Source organism: Hyperoodon ampullatus (assembly GCF_949752795.1).
Source record: "Hyperoodon ampullatus genome assembly, chromosome: 20".
NCBI lineage: Eukaryota > Metazoa > Chordata > Mammalia > Artiodactyla > Ziphiidae > Hyperoodon > Hyperoodon ampullatus.
In genome coordinates, this window is record NC_136933.1 from 19712011 (window position 1) to 19736754 (window position 24744).

The 24744-nt window shown below is 39.6% G+C and overlaps 1 protein-coding gene across 6 annotated transcripts in view; it reads right to left on the minus strand.

The window, feature by feature from the left end:
• The window catches only part of MTUS1 (microtubule associated scaffold protein 1), a gene marked incomplete at its 5' end in the record, with an annotated part of 103480 nt that overhangs the window by 46691 nt on the left and 32045 nt on the right, over positions 1–24744 (minus strand). For 4 of the 6 annotated variants that reach the window (XM_079726803.1, XM_079726804.1, XM_079726801.1 and 1 more), the window contains 2 exons: positions 15109–15147; positions 17456–17590. In XM_079726803.1, the coding sequence (XP_079582929.1) occupies positions 15109–15147; positions 17456–17590 (174 nt within the window). Of the gene's footprint in view, positions 1–8179; positions 8301–15108; positions 15148–17455; positions 17591–24422; positions 24613–24744 lie in introns of those variants that run through there. The other 2 variants (XM_079726805.1, XM_079726806.1) reach the window with 2 other exon arrangements.

Consider the following 24744-nt stretch of genomic DNA (forward strand, 5'->3'; position numbering starts at 1 on the left):
TTCATTATTTTAGTAGAGAAAAAATCTGAATTTTTATTTCAACTTAAAATAGGAAAAAGTAGCTTTTGTTATACTTGTTCACACTGTATATGAACAAATTGGGTAGGTCTTTTCTCAGAGCATAAGGAAAGGGATAAAATATATACCCACCGGGGTTTCCCTGGTGGCGCAGTGGTTAAGAATCCGCCTGCCAATGCAGGAGACACAGGTTCGAGCCCTGGTCCGGGAAGATCCCACATGCTTCGGAGCAAATAAGCCGGTGTGCCACAACTACCGAGCCTGCACTCTCTAGCCCACGAGCCACAACGACTGAGCCCACGAGCCACAACTACTGAAGCCCGCGTGCCTAGAGCTCATGCTCCGCAATAAGAGAAGCCACCGCAATGAGAAGCCCGCGTACTGCAACGAAGAGTAGCCTCCTCTCGCCACAACTAGAGAAAGCCCACGTGCAGCAACAAAGACCCAATGCAGCCAAAAATTAAAAAAAAAAAATATATATATATATATATATATATATTCCCACCCAGTTCACTGATGTGACTGAGGTGCTGTTTCACAAGACAGCAGCCCTGGAACTGGCTTTTTCTCCTTTGTTATTAAGCAAGTTACCTAAAATATTAAATGCTGGCCTTCATGTGGACTTTCATATTTTTGTTTTTGTCTTAACGATCATTTTGAATTAACCAATTTAATAGGTACCTAAAAAGATGCCTGGCATCACAAAGCCAAGAAGTGGTTTTGATTTCAGTGATGATGACATACACCAAGACGTCCCTTTTAATTTACCACATGGAAGAACACAGTGCCAAGAATAACATTCTGTCACCACTAGGAAACAACTCCAAAACAAAAACAAAAAGTCTACAAGGCCCTTCTTGCAGTATCTACTTCAAGCACATGTACCATTTTAGAATTTTAAAAGCTATTTCTTCTGGACTTTTCCACCCTGAGCTAGCCAGCTCAGGGGATGTCACCATTGTGCCAGCGAGGCCAGGCCCTGTGGGTCAGTGCTCCACAGCCACAGGTGGTGTCCCTAACCATCACAGCCGTGTGCAATCACATGCTCTTTGTCAAGCAGGGCCCCCAGCAAAGCAGCATGGCTGAAATAAGGCATGTGAAGACAAAAGACCTGGGGGAGGGGGGAGTCCCCAAAATGCACCAAAGCGGGTCAAAAATGTCCTTATTGCAAATTTAAGACAATAGACTATGCTTAATAGACAGTAGAAACAAAAATTAGAATAGCTGGGCTTCCCTGGTGGCGCAGTGGTTGAGAGGGACACGGGTTCGTGCCCCGGTCTGGGAAGATCCCACATGCCGCAGAGCGGCTGGGCCCGTGAGCCATGGCCGCTGAGCCTGCGCATCCGGAGCCTGTGCTCCGCAACAGGAGAGGCCACAACAGTGAGAGGCCCGCGTACCACAAAAAAAAAAAAATTAGAATAGCCAATTAAAACATTCAACATTAGGAATTTCCATAACACAAACAATAAATAAAAAGAGAATGCCATTCTCAAAACATTAACCAGTTAAGGAAAAGCAATTTGAATGAGAGATGCCTAAAACTCGGGCCACCAGGGAACAATAGGTAAAAGCCTAGTCTCTCACCCCAAAGAAGGCTCTAGTAGTCTTAATTTCCCCCAGAGCTATATAATTGATGCCTTTTATAAAGGACCCTCATGTACTAAAATAATCCAAAGTATTATTGTATCACCTAAGCCAAAAACAGAAAAGTGATGTTCAATTTTATACACATTTAAAACCACACCTGTTGTCTTTTTACCTATGATAACAGTAATATGCATATACTATTAATAAAATACTATTTTTAGCTCTAGAACATGCTTTAGAGCTAATAAAAAGTATCGTAATCTATATTATTTCATGTATAGGGTGATTCTCTACTATCCAAAGCTCAGTTAACCCGAATATTTCAGTGGTTCTAATTAAATAAGCATTTACTATATATGTTTTAGTCGCCTTATTCCTCCATTTTCTCCTCATGAAAAACACTGCTATACTTCCCATCCTAAATGCAACTCCAGGCTATAATGTATGGTTTATTTTCCATGTTTGTGTGAAAATAGACACTACATTAAAACACAATTTAGCACAGTAAGACTAGCTATCTGAAACTTGTGAGATTAAGATACACTTTCTCTTTCAACATCTAACTTTTAAAGACTTATCAAAAATATTATCCACTGTGAGTGAAAATTCATTTAACACATAACTGTTCTCTTAAATAGACTGCTACAACTAGGAAAGGGCACATTTTAATGTCATAGCAAAGCTGAAGCTGTAAGACTGCCATAGCCACATGAGCTCAGTATCAACATTTTTAGCATAATGCCATTCACAACACCAGTTCTTAGTAAACGTTTATCAATGTGGCAAGAGCCCAGAGAAACTTTCAAGACTGCTTTCAAGGAAGCTAAAAAGAAGAATGTGGATTCACAGTGAGATAACAGAGGGGTGGTGGAAGGCCACATCTCTCATCTGTTGTTCTTGAATTTGGTCCTTTTGATGTCTTTTGCATTCTACAAATGAGTGAATATTTTTAAACTTTTTACCAAAAAATTCTAACATATATAGTTTTTTATGAAAGCTTTCTAAAATGCTTTCACTGGTTTCTATATTTTGCAATGTGAGAAGCACAAGAGAAATTAAGGTTTATTTAGCATCACCTTCATGCATGACTAGGATCCCCACCATAAATGCACTGCTAATATTTATCTTTTGTTAACACATTTTAAATATATAAAAACCACATAAGGTTGAGAACATTCTTTCTCAGTATAAGCATTATTTTGTAACTAAAAATTAATTCAAGAGATCAAAATCAAATATTAACCTCTAGGTCCAAACAACAAAAATGACTTGAAAGTGTTTAATTGACACATTTACAAAATAGGTAATCATTACCAAAAAACATTCATATCATAAAAGAGAAGAAACAATGAGGTCAGTTGCAAGACTCAACTTGTTAACTGATATACTTCCCTTATTTATAAGCTGCCTGTATTAGCTTTTGAGAAATAACCGTTTTGCCTTCTCTGTGGCAGTCTCTATACTAGGGCTCTAATCCCTCTTATACCTGCATGTACTACAGCCATTGGAGAAATCAAACACTCAATTTCCCAGCTTCCCTTGAAGGTAGAAACAGCCATGTGACTGAGATTTAGCCAATGAGATGTAAGCACCACCCCTTCCCTGGGTCTTGTTTTTCCTGCCTGCAGCAGGCATTGTGAGATCAGGAGGCAACAGTCATGAGGAAAGCCTCTGAACATCAGAGCTGCTGCTTTCTAAGAGACAAGCTCCTCCTTAGTTAAACTATCTTAAACTGCAGCTAAAAGCAGTTCTACTTGACAGTCTGAAAAATGAATACCAAACATAAGCACGTAACTTGATGACTTTCATTCTAATTAAACAAACTTATTTGCATTCTGCCTCACTCTTACCAAATATCTAGGCAAAATGGTTCTCTTTAGCACAGCTTCAAGTAAATGAAAATATTTTGTTCTATTAATAATACTTCTCCTGCCTTTCCTCAAAATATATGTACATACACCCCTCTCCTTTGCTAGAGTAATTGCTTTTAATCTTACTAGCTCAGCAAAAAGAATTCTCTCTTAGTGCAGTGAATTGCCTTCACTTGAATCAATGAGAATATTAACTCAGGCTCAAAATGGCACTTTTCATAATAATTAATACAAGTATCTCATCTCCAGCTTCATAGAAAACCTGAATTCCAATAAACCTGGAGGCAAGGAATAGTTCTACGTGGAAGATTCTTTTCCCTCCACTGACTCATAACATTGAAACTAATAGGTTTCAAAATATGAGGCAGAATTCTGAACTAGACCGAACTGAAAGCTTTGGTAAGTCAGTGAGATCACTTCTGGACTTCTTACAAGATGTAACACTCTTCTGATGCTGAGATCTTCATTCATGCCTGACATCCTGCTATGTTACCCAAAACCCTGACAAATTCACTCTCTTTCCTTGCCCTTATTTACAGAGGAAATCACATCCTGGACGGGACAACACACTTTGTCAATATACTACAGCACACAGTGTCCTGTGCAAGGGCCAGTCAAAGGGCCTGTTCTGTCTGGCTCCATATAACCACCATCCTATTGCTGGCACCTCTCTCTCCACATTCTATGCTCGGACATACTAAAATTCTTTCATTTCCTTAAAGGAGCCAAACTCTCCCTCACCTCCAGGCTTTCACATGCTGTCTTCTCTGCCTGGAACACTTTTTGTTTCTTGGCTAGTTCCTCCTATCCCGGGGTCCCAGCTTAAATGGCGCTTCTGGAGGACCTGGATTAAAGTCAGCCTCACCTGCTGGGCGCTACCTGTGCACCTAGTCCATGCCCTACCACGACGGCCTCGTGTTCTCTGCCTGTCTCCCTGGTAAACTGTGGGCTGCATAGGGGAGCTCCCTGGTGGTCTTGGGTTAGGATTAGGCACTATCACTGTTGTGGCCCAGGTTCAATCCCTGGTTGGGGAACTAAGACCCCACCAGCCATGTGGTATGGCCAAAATTTAAAAATTGTGGGCTGTGTGAAGGCAGGAGGCCACGTGTGACTCAGTCCTGGCTACATTTTCAGCATCTAGCACTGCACCTGCCACACAGTACATGTCTAATACATATTTGTTTATGAAATGAATGACTTAATCCTGCAATGTGAAAGACAGTTTGGAAGCAAGGGAAAGACTGATTGGTGGCAAAGACCAAAAATATAAAATCCTCCAAAAAGTCCTGAAGTATTAGATTGGGTGATATGCAACTGTCAATATTTGACCATTTTCTACCTCTAAGAAGAGCATTTTCAAATTCTTCAATCTAAAAATAAAGCCTGAACTACAGGAGGCAGAGGGTAAAAACAACAGTGATTTCAAAGGATAGAGTCTTAGATTCTTGCAACCAATTGTGGATCAATGAAGAAGAACAATGATTCAAAGGGTACTGAGGTGTGAGAACAGAATAGGGGGCAAACAGTGGTGTCGTGAAGAGAAAGAAATCAGGAGTATTCACTGAGTTTGGGAAATAAGGAGAGAATTAGTTTAGATAAGAATTTTCAGTAACACATCCAGGGTTTTTTCACCTGTAGCCAGAAAATTCACAGAACTTGAGGTTGAAGAGACCTCGGAAATCATCTCATCTGATGCCTTCATTTTGTAGCCTTGTTTGGTAATGTGATTAAGGTCAATGACTTGGTTACTACTAGCAGAACCAAGGCTACAGCCCCGGGCTCTTGGTATCCAGGCCAACTCCACTGCCACTGCAGCCACCAACACCACTTCTTTTATTAAGAATACAAACACAAGCTACAGCTCACAGCCCATGTGGATAAGAAGAAATGCGATGACTTCAATATCTTTTTTTTTTTTTTTTGTGGTACGCGGACCTCTCACTGTTGTGGCCTCTCCCATTGCGGAGCACAGGCTCCGGATGCACAGGCCCAGCGGCCATGGCTCACGGGCCCAGCCGTTCCGCGGCATGTTGGATCCTCCCAGACCGGGGCACGAACCCGTGTCCCCTGCATCAGCAGGCGGACTCTCAACCACTGCACCACCAGGGAAGCCCTTCAATATCTATTTTATTGGAAGATTTCTCAAACCCTCAAGTTATGTAATATGGATAAGCTCACAAAAGATTCTTACTGGGCTAAGTAGAATTATATTCTTCACATAATTTTAAAATGCTTCCCACACACACAAAACTTTTTTCCATCACTGCTATTCACTAGATGTAACAGAATTACAGCAAAATTCACAGCTGGAAAAACCAAAAAAACCCCCAAAATTCTTAACAGAGGTCCCAGGTTTTAGTCCCATCCCTGCCACTGACTGTGTGCCCTTGGGCAAGTTAATTCACTTCTCTGGGCCTCCGACTTCCTGGTGTAAAATCAAGTGAACTAGAGCACCACTAAGTACACTCTAGCTCTAAAAGTTACAACTGCAATAAAATGAATGTTTCAAAATATTTTAATGTAAATTTAAAAAATAAAGAGTACCCAAAATATCACTATTAGTTAGTCAAACTCTGGTAATAAAAGCCTTGTGCCTTTTGCTTCAGTTGCCTTGGAAAGCTATCTGCTCCACAAAAAATGGTACAAACAACCTAAAATGTTCACTGATGGAAGACTGGTTAAATAAACCATGGCCCATCCAACAACGGGATGTTACAAGACTACTAAAAAGAATGTGGTAGATAAGTGTGTTAACCTGAAAATCGAAGATATATTAACGTCTAAACGTAAGCTATAGAAGAGTATATATGGTAAGCTTCCATTTCTGTAAAACAAAAAGGCATATTAAAAAACCTGCATAGGCTTATATATGACTAGAAAATTACTGGAAGGATAAACAAGCACCCATGAGAGTGGAAGGGTGCAGGGCCTGGGTAAGACAGAGGCTCACTTCGAATTATACAACCTTCTGTACTGTTTGATTCTCTTTTTAATTTGGAGTATGGATTGATTTTTTTCCTTAAGTTAAAATTAAAAGCCATGACAAAATGCTGGATAACTTTGTATGAATATTTTAAAGTGCTGTGGGTCAAGAACCACCAGAGGCTTCTCCATTATTCCACTTAAACAAAACTTACGTGTCTTGCAAGATTTTTTAAATTCTTGTTAATGGAAAACAAATATATGAATATAAAATCTAACTGAATGTGTTACGGGTTTTGATTAAAACATAGAAATATAATTTTTTTTTTTTTTTTTTGTGGTATGCGGGCCTCTCACTGTTGTGGCCTCTCCCATTGCGGAGCACAGACTCCGGACGCGCAGGCTCAGCGGCCATGGCTCACGGGCCCAGCCGCTCCGCGGCATGTGGGATCCTCCCAGACCGGGGCACGAACCCGCATCCCCTGCATCGGCAGGCGGACTCTCAACCACTGAGCCACCAGGGAAGCCCAAAATATAATTTTTAAAGTCAAAAAAAGTTAAAAGCCATTTGGAGCTATTTTAGATTACACAAATTATTGCAAATATTGGGCACCCTTTTATTTTTATTTTTCACCTTTTTATTCTTTAAGGTTGAAAAAGCGACAGTGGCATTTAGGCTGGGAGAGATAGAGCCACTGTTTCCCTCCTGACTTACCCCATTTACCTTCAGCTGTCAGCTCCGATCGAGAGGGAAAGGCTGGCAGACTCCAGCGACAGGTCAAGGGGGGTTATGAAACATGAGGAAGAGTCATCCCACAGAGCAGGGAGATACCCCTGGGAAAACTAAAAGCAGTCAGCTGAAAAAAATCACTGGGGACAGAGATGGAAAACAAGACCCAGAAGGGCTGGCATTCACAGGAAACAATAAATCATCTATTTACATACTCATGATTCTAGCACAGATACCACGAACCAGCCCAAATTCAATATAATAGCACTCCAGTTTTTATAGCATAAAATCAACTTAATTTACCACAGTTGCAATTATATCTAAACAAGAGGTAGCCACAGTAGGCAAATGAATCCTCTAAAAGTGGACACACAGGTTTACATGTGCCTAAAATATACCTTACATTTAGTTCCATCGCAGGCACAGAAAATAAAAAGCAGATACAAGCATTAAAGATCAGAGGCAGTCTTTTGTGACTGCAAACGTTTCCACCATGAAGCTTGGAAAACTTAATTTGTGGTTCATGTCCTACCTCTCCACGGCCATTACGATGTTTTATTTCAGAAATGTTTAGAACGTGGAAATCTTTTAGCATACCAAACCAGCCTAGTCCAATCTCAGTGAGGAACTACGTTAACGAAAACCTACAGAAACCTTCTCATTTCATCTCCTTCTTTAAAGGAAAGAGAACTGTTTGTCTTAATTTACCTGTGTCCTATTTCCAAAATCATGTGAAGTAAAATGTAATTGAACAGGTGTTGATTTTTCCAGATTCGGCTGGTGTCAGAGCAAAGAGCTAGGAGCACCCAGGCAACAGTTCTGCTTTCAACAAATAAACCGAGCACACATCAGCTTGCAGACAGTAAAAGTACCCTACACATGTGTTGAAACATAAGAGAAAACCGCTTATTTTTACAAATTACGCCTCGTTCTCTCATTAGAGCTTTCTTTCGCTAGTTATCTATCCCCTTAGAAAATTTCTGATAAACACCTGCAAGTTAATCAAGATGCCCCCCGTGTAACGGTAAAGAGAGATCTGCGCAAGACAAACCTGTGTGGAAAATGACAGTGCTTTTCCTAAACCCTGAAGGGAGTCGAAGATTTCGAAGCAATCCTTTGGCAGTGAGTCGAACGTGAATGGTGGACAAGGAGAACTTGGGAGACAACAACATGTCTTCAGAGCAGGTGGAAAGATTTCACAGAAGAACCAGCTCCGTGGATTCTCACATACTGTCTTTTTAAACTCAGCACGCTTCTTCGAGGCCAAGAAATACAGCGAGAGAAAACATGCCTACATGCCAGACGTCACTCCACCGTACGTGCACAAAAGAAAAACCCCAGAGCTATCCAAGTGCTTCTGGCTTCCGTTTCTACTCCCAGATGTTGCCCAAACAATGCTCTGCCTCTGAATAAAATCTCCTCCTAGCAGACCCAGCAGTCAGCAGCCTCTGAATGACATCACACCAAACATGCTTATGGGGTTGTTATGGTTTTCATCAGAGATGGTGAAGGGGAGGAGAAAGTGGGTGGTCTTAGGCGCTTTATATAACAACCAATAATGTCACAGGTTCTGTAATGAGTTGGAGGATCCTTAAGGGGAAATAACTACTTCGAGGAGTGCCTAATATTTATTTAGTAATTATAAAAAATTAAGACTTCATTAAAGTAATCTGTGTTCTGATTTTTTAAGTTGTAATTATATTCACACTACTAGTGTGAATATGCCCAGTAGCACTAGGCATTTTTTTCAGATATTTTACATGTAAACCTATATATAAACCTGATACCCTGGACAAAAAAATTTTTAATGGCTTCAAGCAATAAATGTTCTCAATTACAATTTTAAATAAAATTCCTACTACAACACCTGGAACTAACATAGTGTTGTAGGTCAATTATACTTCAAAAAATGTTTTTACTATAATATACTAATGACGGATTGATAAAAGGTTAAAATTCAACTCTAACACTCATATTCTGAGGATTTCACTAATAGCCAGCAATAAAGGGTTAATGCAATTTCTCTACCAGATGTAACATAATAGTTCCAGAGGAATAAAAATTAGTGAGTATTCTAAGGACTCCACTTATTGCTTGACTAATTGCATTTATAGAAAATCAGGTGACCTCTCAAGATAGTAATGTTTTGAGACTAGGAACATCAGGAAGGTGTGATTATTGTTTATCAGTAAGAACTGAGATCTGGTAAATGTTTGAGTAGAGTCCTTTGTTAAAGCACATTAAAATATGGTGGCAAAAAAACCAAAAGAGGTTGAAAAGATAAAGGCATGGACATAAGAAAACTGCACCTGCAAAATGCTCACTTAAGTAAAGCTAATATTACTAAACCAGGAAGAGTCCAACTCTTTTAATTTTAAAAAGCACAAGAAAACAATGTGTGAAAAATGATCTATGTGTGTTTCCAAGATTTCCAAGACTCAGTAACAGAAATGAATGTAGTTAACTGTTAACCATAAATGACTATTAAATGCTATGAGAATGTGCAGGAAGCAGTTACTCTTCAAGAAATTCTGTAGAGCATTTAGGGTGTGAAGAGGGAAGGAGACAGGCAGGAAAGGAAATTTTGAGTAATTCCTTCTCCCTTTTCACTCGCCCCACAGCCTGCCACTTCAGAGGTTGTCGAGAGACCAACCCAACAACCTGCCAGGGGTTAGCTGCGGGAAAATTACAGCCTGTTCCTGCACAGACAAGGCGTCTTGTAAACACTGCACCCACGGCCATGCAAGCACAAATAATCAAGGAATTGAAGTCTAGAAAAGCTACATTTAGGTGTGCCTTTTCACTCTATCACAATTTGTTATTATTAAACCGCAACCTTTTTTCTGGATTCCGCAAATTAATTTGCCATAAAGCACCTCTCCTCCCCGCCCGCACCAAGAAAAGAAAAAAGCTTGTAAAAACTAAGATAAACACAACACTGTAAAACAACTATACCCCCATAAAAAGTTAAAAAAAAAAAAACTAAGATAGGGCCTCCCTGGTGGCGCAGTGGTTGAGAGTCCGCCTGCCGATGCAGGGGATACGGGTTCGTGCCCCGGTCTGGGAGGATCCCATATGCCGCGGAGCGGCTGGGCCCGTGAGCCATGGCCGCTGAGCCTGCGCATCCGGAGCCTGTGCTCCGCAACGGGAGAGGCCACAACAGTGAGAGGCCCGTACCGCAAAAAAAAAAAAAAAAAAAAAAAAAAAAAAAAAACTAAGATAAAAATCAGCATTAAAGGGCTTCCCTGGTGGCACAGTGGTTGAGAGTACGCCTGCCAATGCAGGGGACAAGGGTTTGTGCCCTGGTCCAGGAAGATCCCACGTGCCACGGAGTGGCTGGGCCTGTGAGCCATGGCCGCTGAGCCTGCGCGTCCGGAGCCTGTGCTCCGCAACGGGAGAGGCCACAACAGTGAGAGGCCCGCGCACCGCCAAAAAAAAACCAAAATCAGCATTAAAATTATAAACAGAAGACTGAACACTGATATTATTAAAGATAGGACAACACCCCCATAGGATGTTTTCTGTTTTGTTAAGTTTTTTGTTTGTTTAGTTTTGTTACTTAAGTAACAGTAAACTCTAACGTATCCTGGTTAAAGGGGAAATCCTTTAGCCTAGACTACCCAAAAGAAGAAATTAGCAACATGCCACCAATTCTTCATACTCATTAGAAAGTTTACTTGAACTACCCTAAGCTACACCACACAGAGTTAACAGTAATGTTGCTAACGATCTTTGTAAACAGCACAGCAAGGCTCCCTGCTTCTCCCTGTGAGTGACCCTGCGTGGCCCTGTGTGGCTGTGGCCTGCAGTGTCTCCCATCCTCTGGGGAACTCTTCCTTCAAAGGCAAAAAACAAAGAAAAACCCCCCAAAAAACAGCACAGCAAGGAACTACAAGAATAAAGAGAAGCAGTGCCAGTCAGAAGGAAAAGTCAAAAGTCAGAGGAGTAGTTCTTGTTTGTACAGCAAAGTGTACACACACACACACACACACACACACACACACACACACACACACACACACACACGGAAAAAGATGTTTGAGATGAAAGACTAAGAACAGCTCAAGCTGGGTTTCCATTCTTTCCCAAACACAGTCTGCCCCCTGGTGGCAGTTGAGCACAAGTGCACCAAAGCAAAAGGGGCCTTTACAGCCAACTCATACAATATACTACATACCAAGCACACTCCTAAACACTTTATATGTATGCACTCTTTTAAATAATCGAATAAGCAATTATTGTATAGTTCCAATTACTTTTATAATATATATACTTCAGGGGCTTGGGGAGGCACAGATTTTAAAACTGGCTCAAAACGTTTCCTTGATTACTTATTTGATCAGCCGTTACCACTTGTGCGCACACTGTAGTTTCTTTAGTTATACTAAATATAGAAGTACCCAAATTTAAGAAAGTGTCATCTTTGTTATTATACAAAGTCTTAATTTGAATTAAGAGAACATAAGGATCACCAAGGACAGTAAGGAAAAATTTAAGGAACTTTTGGTACCTAAGATAGAAAAATGTAATTACAGTTATTAAAAATTAGGAATAAGATGAATTTTTATGAAGTACAGCAAAGCCTGTGTTAGGATGTCAAGTGGGAAAACAAAACCATGATTTAAATTTGTATGTGTATTAGGATGTCAACTTTAAACAAAAAGAATAACAAATACTGGAGCAAGTATACCAAAATATCAGCAATACTCTGGGAGTTGGGGTAGGCATGATATTTAATTCCCTTGCTTTATGTTTCTGTATTTTCCCAATTTTTTTTTAAACAGAGATCACAGAGTCATAAAAATAAAGTTTTTAAAAAGTTTAAGTGACAGGATACCTTTCTTAAAAGCACATGATATGGACTGAGTTTCTATTGATGACACAAACAAAAACAATGAATAAATAATTGTATAAGGTCTTTGGTAAGGCTTAAAAAACTAAAGGTATCTTATGGATGATATAAGTGTTTAGCAGGTCAATGTGCTATAATATCACGGTAGGTTCAAACAAGAATCACAGATCCCATTGCAGTCTGTGTAGGAATATGTGCATTTCATTAGTGACTGGACTTTAGAAAACAGTGATGTTATGATTCTAGCATATGCTGTGCAGGGTTGCTTAGATGCTAGGAAATACATCCAACTAGGACAGATTTATTTGTTGTTGTTAATGATCATCAAGAATCTGGAGATTAATACTTAAACCAGGGATTCAAGCATCTCTATCCAACCAATCTTCCCCAGAACTCCAACATGAAGTATCAGTCTTAACGTTTACCTCCTTCCTCTGCCTAACACAACACTAATTGCCACATTTTCTTCATTTTTATGCATCATAATTTTTAAGTTCAAATCTCTATTCCAATGGTAGAAACTTCAACTCAAGAGCCCAATTTTTCCGGGCTTCCCTGGTGGCGCAGTGGTTGAGAGTCCACCTGCCGATGCAGGGGACACGGGTTCGTGCCCCGGTCCCAGAAGATCCCACATTCTGCGGAGCGGCTGGGCCCGTGAGCCATGGCCGCTGAGCCTGCGTGTCCGGAGCCTGTGCTCCGCAACGGGAGAAGCCACGACAGTGAGAGGCCCACGTACCGCAAAAAAAAAAAAAAAAAAAAGAGTCCAATTTTTCCATAATGTCCTCTCCCTTAGTAGGGAAAAGAATGTCTAAGATATATTGTGAATAACTGTCCAAAAATTCGCATAAAACAATTAGAAAAAATTTCAACCTCCACCCACCCTTAAGATTATAAGTTTTTCAAGATCAGTGGCACTGCCTTTTATTTCTTTGGTCTCCCAAAATAAGAGCAGTAATGTTTTATCCATGTACAATGTTTGTTTTTAAAAACTAAGAAAAAAAACATGTTCAATGTATAATTTTAAAAAAAATAAAAGTTAAATCAGGGGTTTCCTTGGTGGCACAGTGGTTAAGAATCCGCCTGCCAATGCAGGGGACACAGGTTCGATCCCTGGCCTGGAAGATCCCACATGTCGCAGAGCAACTAAGCCCGTGCGCCACAACTATTGAGCCTGCACTCTAGAGCCCGCAAGCCACAACTACTGAGCCCGTGTGCCACAACTACTGAAACCCACATGCCTAGAGCCCGTGCTCTGCTACAAGAGAAGCCACCGCAATGAGAAGCCCACGTAGTGCAAGAAAGAGTAGCCCTCGCTCGCCGCAACTAGAGAAAGCCCATACACAGCAACGAGGACCCAACACAGCCAAAAATAAAAACAAATTAAAGAATCATTTTAAAAAAAGTTAAATTACCTGTACATCACAGTGCTCTGTTACCAGTTTTCTTAAACTTAAAAATTTCACATTTATCTTTCCATGGCATTAAATAATCCTCTATGTTGTTATTTTAATGGCTTCAAAAATATCCTTAAAATGTCAGCGAACATAAACAACACCTGTTGTTTAAGCCATTCATACTGTTTCCAATTTTCCCCCTTCTAAACATTTCTGAAAAGCAATAAATAAGTCAATCAACTATTTTCCTAGAATCAATTCTGATAAGTGGAATTCCAGGGTAGAAGCCTTTTGCTCTATGTCACCAACGTGCCTCTGTCCAGAAAGGCTGTAGTAATTTATTCCCCTTCAGTAGCACGTATGAGGCACCCGGTCCTCACGCATTCACCAATAGTGGGTATTACTCTTAAAAATAGACAAGAACTGACAGCACATTATTTTAATTGACGTTCGTAAACTTTTTTCATGTTTCTTAGTCCCTCATATTTCTTTTCTTGTGTCTGATTTTTTCTTTTCCCACCTTTTAATGAAGTGTAGTTGATTTGCAATGTTATGTTAGTTTCAAGTGTACAAAACATGATTTCATATTTTATAAACTCCATTTTAAATTATTATAAAATATTGGCTATACTCCCTGTGCTGTACGTTAATTACATCCTTGTATCTTATTTTATACCTAAGAGTTTGTACCTCTTACTGACTCCCCTTCTACGATATTGTCCCTCTTCCCTGTCCTCTCCCCACTGGTAACCACTAGTTTGTTATCTGTGAGTCTGTTTCTGTTTTGTTATATTCATTCATTCTACCTTTTAGATTCCACAGTATTTGTCTTGTTTTGATTCGATACAAGCATAACCTCATTTTATTGCACTTCATAGATATTGTATTTTTACAAACTGAAGGTTGTGGCAACCTTGCGTTGAGCAAGACTATTGGCACCATTTTTCCAACAGCATTTGGTCACTTCATGCGTCTCTGTCACATTTTGGTAATTCTTGCAATATTTCAAACGTTTTCATTATTATTATATTTGTTATGGTGATTGGTGATCTTTGATGTTACTACTGTAATTAATTTTGTTTTGTATTTTTAAATTAAGGTATGTACCTTTTTTAGACATAATGCTACTATTGCACAGTTAATAGACTACACTATAGTGTAAACATAACTTTTTTTTTTTTTTTTTTTTTGCGGTACGCGGGCCTCTCACTGTTGTGGCCTCTCCCGTTGCGGAGCACGGGCTCCGGACACGCAGGCTCAGCGGCCACGGCTCACGGGCCCAGCTGCTCCGCGGCATGTGGGATCTTCCCGGACCGGGGCACGAACCCGTGTCCCCTGCATTGGCAGGCAGACTCTCAACCACTGCACCACCAGGGAAGCCCAAAATAGCCTATTTCTTGTAGAAAAAAAAAAAAAAAAGTACATTCTCTACATCTCCACATTTTAAATATTAAATATGCTCCACATTTGAAAAAAAATCATTATTTAAAAAACAAATTATCTGTGATTACTAAAATGTCCTTCTGCATCAGATGGCTTGGCAATTGTGCTCACCAAGTTTTAACCCCATGCTGATCAAGGTCATAAGCAGTTATGTTTATGCCACAAACCTGAAATTATATTTATAAGCATACTAGTGAAAAAATCACTGCAAATACACTTGAATACTTGTAATGATAATATAACTTTACAAAAAGATTCTTTTTCTCCATCCATATTTAAGGTGTCACTTACCCACATTGAAAGCTGTATATAGACCTTTTCTTGAAGGACCTAAAATAGAAATATTTATGTTTTATAGAAAATATCATACAAAAATAAACCATTTAAAAACTAAGTTTTTTTTCCCAAAAACAATCCATTAACACCGAAATTTTAGGTTCCAGATGGGAAATTCCACTGAGATTTAATCAACTTTATTGAGTTTATACTTAGAATATCTAAGGATAAAATATTCCAAATAACATCAAAATACTAGTTTAAGGGTGATATTATTCATTGTCAAAATTAAACATGCTAGGACAAACTACAGTATTTTTTCAGTTCAAGAACTGCTGAAATTCAAATTTTAACAGTACTAAATTTATACATGTATTACACACTTTATGCTATTCCACTGCTGATAGAGCAAAAAGGCCCAGACTACAAAACACAGCTACTAGGGTGTGATTTCTAAAATTGCCAAGTATTAAATCCAGTTCTCTTGCTATTCAGCTATGAAGGAAAACATACTTAAGCTTTTCCTCCAAACTGATACAATATAAAATACAACCCGGGGAATTCTTTCACAATATATATGTGTATTAAATCAAATATAATTTTAATTGTCAATTATACATCAATACAGCTGAAAAATAAATTCAACCAGGAGTGGTAACAGGTACAGAGCTACAAAGGTAAGTCACTAGAAGACTATGAACACATCTTCCTGATGTGACAGTCATTTCTAGGGCAAGTCACCTGCAGATTATTTAGTTAGAACAGCTGCCACATTCTGTGGAATTTTACAGAGATGACTATCTCTTAAAATATGTGGCTGTTATAAATGGACAGCATTGATTCCCAGTCAAGTAAAACCTCTGTGATACAAAAGCTTACAAATTCAATGGCAAGACATTTTAGAATACTGAGGTTCTCTGTTGTGCAAACGTATCAGAGAAATCATGCCGTTCTAACTCTCTGAAAGTTATCTTAGAATTAAAGTTCGACATTTCTTTCCAGTTACAGGTGTATGTGTAGATTACAGGGCTTTATCATCATCAATAAAAACCATAGATTCATATACTGATGTCATCCCACCGAGGGGTAATTTGATACATCAGAAATTTGTTTAAAACCCTGGAAGATGAGAACCTGCTGGTACCCAGAAGAATCTTTTTGCCAATATCTGTGCCTATTCTCTCTTGAATTCAGTAGAAAAGAAAGTGTTGATAAACATTCACTAGGTAATTAACCTCAAGTTACCACGTGATCCTTTACATACGTATGTAGCACACACACACATGTTGAGAAGGACACAGAGCAACAGACACACACTGCTTTGAGAGACTAACACATTTCTGGAAAGTTATTTAGTAATATGATAACAATTTCACAAAGATTCACACAGTTTAACCCAGTGGTTCCTCTTTTAGGACTACCCCAATGGAAGTAACTAGAACCTGAAGCAATGAACAGTATTCACATTCAGAGATGTTCATCTCAGCATCACGTGCCATAGTGAAAAGACAGAAATTGTCCAGGAACCAGGGAATTGGAAAACAGGAGACTATTTCATAGCCATTTAAAATGAAGACACTCTCATGATATACTATTAAATTAATAAAAAGCAAGACACAAGGGAATGTACATAGTATGCCCTGAGTTTTCTTGAAACAAAAACAAAGCTATTATATATGCAGAGGGAAAGAAAAGGAGGAAAGGCAACAGTATTCATGGTTGACGGGATGAAGGAGGATGCTGTACGTTTCTGTACCCTCTAATATAAATATGCATCACATATTACAGCTCAAGCTTCTCATTCACAATTATTCTTTCAGTTAAGGAATCTTTCAATTCACTAAGCAACAACTGCTAATGTGCTTCAGCTCCACTGTGATAAAGCTGCATGAAAACATTCCATATGAAGTATATACCACATATGTTGTAAACATGAAAGTTAACCTTCATAGCTGTAGCAGTCACGAAGTGAGCGATACAGAGAAGAAAACATAAAGAACACGGGGGTGGGGTGTGGGGGGACGTGGTTGGACCAAAAGTGTGAAGTAAACCATGCATTTCTATCTCATTATTCTAGATCACCACCTTCGCATAATTTAACTCTAGAAGTTTCATTTATTTTCACCTTATACCTTTGCTCTATCTGCTGATTTATATGTATCAAGTTTTAGCCATAGAACCTACAGACTCTCAGAACAAGAAGAGCTCCATCAGTGTAAAAATGTATTATGTCTTTATTCACCAGACTTTTTGTAAATAAATATTCAATATACCATGAACCTAAATGCCAAAATTTAACCTCCTATAAGCCAAGGACTTAAAAAGCCTTGCCTTCCTCTTCTCTCCACAGTGAGGTCCATACCTTTTGGAGGAGTTTTTAGTAAGTGCGCGTGAGCTTGGGGTACCGCATGCTTCAAATATAAGGATCCTGAGGAACCATTTTGAAATGCTGGTTTTGGAGGTTTTTCCTCATATTTGATGGCAACCTTATTACCAGCTGGAATAAAACAGAAAAGTACATTTTATTTTACAGATAAACACAGTATGAGTCTTCCATGACCTATCTTTCCTCTTTAAATCAACAAGTGCTCACTAAGCACCTACCACGTGCCAGTCGTTACTGTATGTTGGGAATACAAAGATGGATCATAGGTAGTTCCTGTCCTCAGGGATGCAGGGTGAACGGTAACCAGGGTGACCTTACATCTTGGCACAGCCCAAGTTTATGCCTCTTTTCCAGGGCAGCTTTCATCCCAGATAAAAGTTGGGAGATATTTTGGTATCCTTGGGGGTCCTGGAACCAATCCCCTGTGGATACCAAGGGACGACTATAATGTACAAGCTCCTTGGTAGCTGCAAAGATGAGATCTGGTTCTGATCCTTCTCTGCCACTGCAAGAAGCTGCAACTCCAACATCTGCCCTAGAACAAAGGCACCTAAGCCTTAAAGCTAAAATATAAAAGGGAATTCCACCTAAATAATAAAAAGCATCTTTTATATTACACGTAAACCTTTCCTCTCTCACTCACACAGGAATCAGCTCTGGGGTGCGGGGGGGAAAGGTTTCCAGGCACTAAAAGAATTGAAGAAAGGACTTCTGGAGAAAGTTTGAGGCACTAGCTAATTGTGCTTAGGTTGTGGTATATCTGAGTCCACGACAGTTAACTAGGCAAAGGGGGCTCCCACAGAAGCAGACCTATATTATTTCCTGGGAAAAGGTCAGAGTGAAGGTGAGCAAATACTATATTTTAGGTATAATATGTCAATGGGTCCTGGAAAGGGCATCTGCTATTTTGCTAGTCTCTGATTTTGCTTCTCTTTCTTCACTGGGACTCTAAAGACAATCCTAGCATATCAAAAGACAGTGACACTTTGAAATAAAGAACACAGCTTTAAAAAAATAGTGATAATTTGTAACTTGTTGATTTTCTACCAGAATGACAATTTGAAACCACAGAGAAACATTTAGACAAAGCCTCCAGTAGATGTCTTGCTTTTGTTTCTTCTTTTGTCCAATAATGACTGAAGCCCTAGGCATCAAAAAACTCAGTATCTTTCAGTTGCATAAGACAAGTATGTAGACTATATAAACCTATATATGTTTATATAGGTTCTTTGTAAACTGTGAGTTTCCTCTTCACATTTATGGCTTCTCATTGGATTAAAAAAAAATAACCCAATTCTTCTACTGTATCCTTAAGATTTGTATGGGACGGGGAAAGGCAGAGGGAAAAGAAAGAGCAGGGCCTGTGTCCTGCGCTCTGAATTCAAAATGAGAATGCATTTTCACATTATATTTTTGCTAAAGGTGTATCGGGTCCATAACAAGGTCCTATGAAATAGGACTGGTACAGTTGAGAGGATTCCATATTAGGAATTTAACCAGCATCACCATCACTTATTGTACTGTTTTCGGCTGAGGGTATCTACATTTTAAAATCTCCTAAGGGTCAAAAACCTTAAACGAAAGGCTTGAAAAGACAAAAATAGTACCCGCGTGTAAAGATAACAACATACAAAGCTGTTTCAAATTTTATTAAGTGGTAACAAAAAAGGAGGGTGAGAAGAGCAGCGGCAGTGATCTAATTAAAGGTTTAAAATATCGGTATTTCCTTATCATTCTCAACTTCTCCTTTTAGTTCTCCATAATTGAGGAATCTTTGAAAAAGTACAGTGTCCAGAAGCTTAGCTCCTACAAGGAATTTTAACAGCACTGCTTGGCTCTTCCTAAGAGATTACCATGTTATACACAACACTCAAGAGTGTAAACACAGCACTTTGCCCTTTTCTCTCCATAACTCAGGAGGAAAAAATCCTAACAAAAGTACTTTGGAAGTTTTATGGTTCTCTATTCCCATAAAAGGTAACCTTTTTATCTATCTCCCCTTGTTAACCACACAAACCACTAGTATGTTTATGTCACCATATACTTACTGGGCCAGAGGGAAATCTGGAGGTTCATTCATTCACTACCTGGTTTCCAGGCTTAATTTCCCCTCCACCAACCCAGATTGGATTTTTTAATAATTTTTTTCTAAATAATCTTCAACACCCAATTCTAACCATCCAATTCCATTCTAATAATCAACACTTATAATCACATATTTCTTTATTACCAACCTCGATCCCTTTCTTCACCTCACATTTCTAGAAAGGGGTGAGTTGTCAACATTATTTACAAATATTTATAAATCTGAAGACAGCTAGAAATTTTTCTCTAGACTAAACTGTCCCAACTCCTACAACAGTGCTTACAGATGTCACATTTAAACCTTGTAAAGACATGCTGTCATTCTCCCCTGACCTACATCAAGTCCCCCTACAGGGAGCCACCTCTTTGTTCTTCCTGTGCACAGATAACACTTCCAATGTTAGGCCAAATCAACACAGAGCCTTCCCTCCTCCTGACAAGTTTCTGTCAATTTCCTATCCTTCTTTCCAATTCCCTCTTTCCCCAGAACCTGGAAACTTGGTTTCTCCCAAGTTGACAGGGAGCTAATGTAAATGATAAATACTTAAGATACTACTACTATAAAATTCAACATGACTTTTCAAAGGATGGATGGGAAATGATTTCAGAGTCTTAAAGAAAGGGAACCAAAATGTCATAGAGCAGGTTTTTTAGATTTTCATGTAAAATGGTAGTGGGTTTCGATCAACATTTCAACTTATGCTAAATCAAAATCCAAGAAAGGAAGTAAATGATGTTATTAGTCTCAACCATGTATTATAACAATCTGGGAACTTCACTGGTGGCGCAGTGGTTAAGAATCTGCCTGCCAAGGCAGGGGACACAGGTTCAAGCCCTGGTCTGGGAAGATCCCACATGCCGCGGAGCAACTAAGCCCGTGCGCCACAACTACTGAGCCTGCGCTCTAGGGCCCGCAAGTCACAACTACTGAGCCCGTGTGCCTAGAGCCTGGGCTCCACAACAAGAGAAGCCACCGCAATGAGAAGCCCGCACACCGCAACAAAGAGTAGCCCCTGCTCGCTACTCTTTACTCTAGAGAAAAGTCCGTGCGCAGCAACTAAGACACAACGTAGCCAAATAACAATCTGGATTTGAGTCTTACTTTTCTTGACATATTTTAAAAATTATACTCAGCAGCAAATAAGTCACCTACATAGATTTTGAAAAACTGAATTGAGTTTAATTTACAGACCTATTATGAATCTGTATGATCCTAAATCCACGCTTTTCATTTCTAAGCTTTAAACACAAAGACCTTCAGTTTCCAAAGGACTCCGTGAAAGGATTTCTCGCTAAGGCAAAAGACACATTTCTCACGAGGCACAGTATTCCTGTCTTGTTGGCTCTGTCACACTCAGAACAGAGGTGCTGTCCTGGACACAAATTGTCTCGCTGCCACCCTTCTAGCATCAATTTGTTACACGTGAGGGTCAAAATCCGTATTTCAAGGATAAAATGAGTTTGACCCAGGGTACAAACACACACACACATTTACATTTATATGTGACATATGTATACATATATATACACACATATGCACACACTCATATAAACACACACACACACTCTCTCTCTGATCATCTACTATACACATTCCCCCCTTCATTTCTTCCCCACTTTACTAATTGTGGAGACACAGTGTGCTGAGCAGCACACAGTTTTATGACCAACACCTCCACATCCTTTGGTTTTCTAAAGGCTCTCCTCTAGGCTGACCCTAACTTGAAGGATGTACTTTACTACGAGGCGTGATGCCCTTAAAGTATTTCTCCTGCCCTCTATTTCAGTTCCTAATGGGGCAGCCGGTTGGGTATCCTGACGATATCTAAATGTTCTCTCTTCTAGAGTTATTATATGCAAATGATAAACTGTGGCACAAGCTCCAATATAATAAGAGAAGCACATTAGTTTCAAGGAATGGAATGGAATGGAACCTATAATATGTGAGTTCTGGTCCTGACTGGGCCACTGCCTAGCTGTGCTGAATCACTTCACCTCTCTATGTATGAGAGGGTTTGAACACCAAGTGTGGAAACAGACAATGCATACGGTGTCACGGGGTCCCCACTCACTGATTATGGTGCTCGGTCCCACTGAGGCCAAACACACACTCGGAATTCTCCTAAACCCAGTGGTTCAGGAGGTACAACCACTCCATGATGGCTGGTGTGTACAATCAAAATGTGAAATCCCACAAGTGGTTGCCCATGTCTCAGCCAATTCTAACATACAGTTTTTTGTTTTTTGGTTTTTTTTGTTTTTTTCTGAGGTACGCGGGCCTCTCACTGTTGTGGCCTCTCCCGTTGTGGAGCACAGGCTCCGGACACGCAGACTCAGCGGCCATGGCTCACGGGCCCAGCCGCTCCGCGGCATGTGGGATCTTCCTGGACCAGGGCACGAACCCGCGTCCCCTGCATCGGCAGGCGGACTCCCAACCACTGCGCCACCAGGGAAGCCCCTAACATACAGTTTTAAAACTGCCCCCATGCTGACCACACCCTTGGTCCTAGCTGCCTCGATTAAGCCAGAATAATAGGTGCTCTGGAATCCTTCTTTTTCATTTCCCCGTGGTCAAAATGTGGTTCAAGTGAAATGATAGATGACTGAGTCTACAGAGAAAATGAAGAGAGATGCTCAGAGCAGCCCAAGCAGGAGAAAAGATTTTCCTGTTAGAGAAAGGTTTCTCATTGTTCCAGACTTTTATTTGCAAACTAACATTTCACACTACACTCTAGCACTTAGTTAACACTGGTTTTTGTTTTGTTTAACAAATATGTATATACACACACAGAGCCAACATTCTGCTCATTTCCTGAACTTTCCGTGAATCAGCTTAACACTCCCCACTGTGCCAGATCATCTGCCACCTGGCTTAAAATCAAATCACTACTTAAGTCTAAGCTTTCAAATTCCAAAAGCAAAATTACCCAACCTTGTAATAATAAGAGTGTCTCAAATATATCCTAGAAAAACATTAAAAGAATGAAAACGAAATTAATACCAGTCTGGATAATAGTATTTTCTTATTAAATAGTCCATTCAGACGTGCGTAAGTATTGAGCATGTTTTGCAACATGGGGTCAGAGTATGTACCGCCTGTCTTTCACCCCTTCCTCACCCCCCACAGGCCTCACTAGTCAAGCACCCATTTTTGCTCTGAACCTGGAAGCAGCCAGAAAACCTTTCAACACTGTTCTCCAGGTGATTCTCACCAACGGACCAGTGTTGACAGGCGACACAATACCTACTTGCCATCCTGCAATGAGGATAGGACTGAAGGTGAATAAGACTAATCCTTCTATCACCTGGATCCCTTTGACTCAAAACACCCTCCTTCCAAACCGTTAGCCACCAACTTATTGTTGTGAAGAAAATGAAGGTGGTCAGAAACCTCTGCTGCTGCAAGGATTTTGAAGATGATCTAAGCCTCCCTGCCTGTTCATCAGGTGAGAACACTGAGGCTAAGAGAGTGTAAGATTGTCCAACTTCAGTGACTCAGTAAGACTGACTAGCACTGAGTCCGAGTTGAACACCCTTTTCTATTGTATCACGCGGCTGATGCCAGGGCACGCTGCTGATGCCAGGGCTGGCCGTGAAGGTGAGGGAAGAGAAAGCTCCGTTTCTTCAGTTAACCTCCGCCTGTTCTATCTCTCAGACAGTGCAAGGAGCTCTGGTGTGCATCCTTTTGTCTCCCCTCACCAGCTGTCTCTCAAAAATAAATGTGCTTAGGTTTTTGTGGCCAAACTGGTAGAAGTAGGAAGCGCTTGGACTTCATATTAGCTAATATGGCAAAATTACCAGCTCTCCTGAGACCTGCATCTACACTCACACAAAGGTCCTCAAACCTTCAACTCTTTTCAAGACATACACACACACACACACACATATATACACACATATATATAAAACATTTTTATCCAATGATCTTAAAAACTGGAACTTAGCTATCTGAGTCTGGAAGAGCTTACAACAATTAACCTCTAAAAATGAGCATATTTGATATAGAAATGACTGTGCAATGTTTCATGTTAATATTAAAAAAATCAATACTGTAACTTTAAAATTTTCTATGCTGAAAAGAACACACACAAAGAACCTGCTGAAACCCCCAAATAAGAAAGATTTATTGTCTTATATATCTTGATTCAGTCACTTTAAAACTTGGCCATGTTATTTCTATAGCATCCCTAAGCACGGAGAACCAGATGCTAATTTTACAACAGCACTCTGCAGTCTCAAAAGTGATTGCACCAACAGCAGCGCATCACAAAGAAAGAAATGGACAAAGCAAGAAAACATGCTTTAAAATCGTTCAAAGGCTTAACCCAATATGAATTTAAAACACTGATCAAAAGATTAAGTTATTTCCATCATTATCATTATCAGAAATAGGAAAACTGCAGCTCAAAATGATTTTTTTCATGTTTTAAGGTAATCTTTAAAAAGTGCACATTTTAAATATTTTTAGTTATAATATGAGTAAAATAAAATGTGATGTTTTCATTTTAATTCTGGGAAAGCATTCTTCTATCCTCGTACAACGATTAGGTACATACACAAAAACAACCAGTTATTTAATAAAAAATGAGACCATTAACTAGTCTTATAAAATAATTTCATGTGCAACGAACTTCGACAATGCTGCTGAATTATATTTAGTCCGAGTCTCAAAACACATAAAATACACAATAAACTGGTAGACAGAATCATTCACAACTTAAATATAAACATGCCCAAGAAATACAATTAACAAATTACAAGTTATAAAGATAGCAATCAAGAGATGCTAAATCAATTTATTGAATAAAATTTAAACATGCTTACAAAGAAAGAATCAAACCAGAAATCGTCGACCTACTTCTTTTCCCAGTAAACGTGGCTAACAAAGGAACTATACAAAGGCTGTAGGATCCCAGAACCAGCAGTGTCAATAAGGTAGCATCATAGTGCCTCTCTGAGCCAGTCGGTGGGGTGAGTGTAGAATTGATAAATATTTTCGAAGAAGTATCCGTTTCTGTACAACTGCGAAATCCTCCTGGTATAGTCATTTAAAAGGATCAAAGCAAGCTTAGGCAGGAAAAACTGCAGCCATGTTCACTCTCCTATCCCTCATGCTTGCTCTTAGTGAATTAGAATGGAGAAGGAAAAAAATCTGTAAGCTCCAAGGCACTACTCGTAAC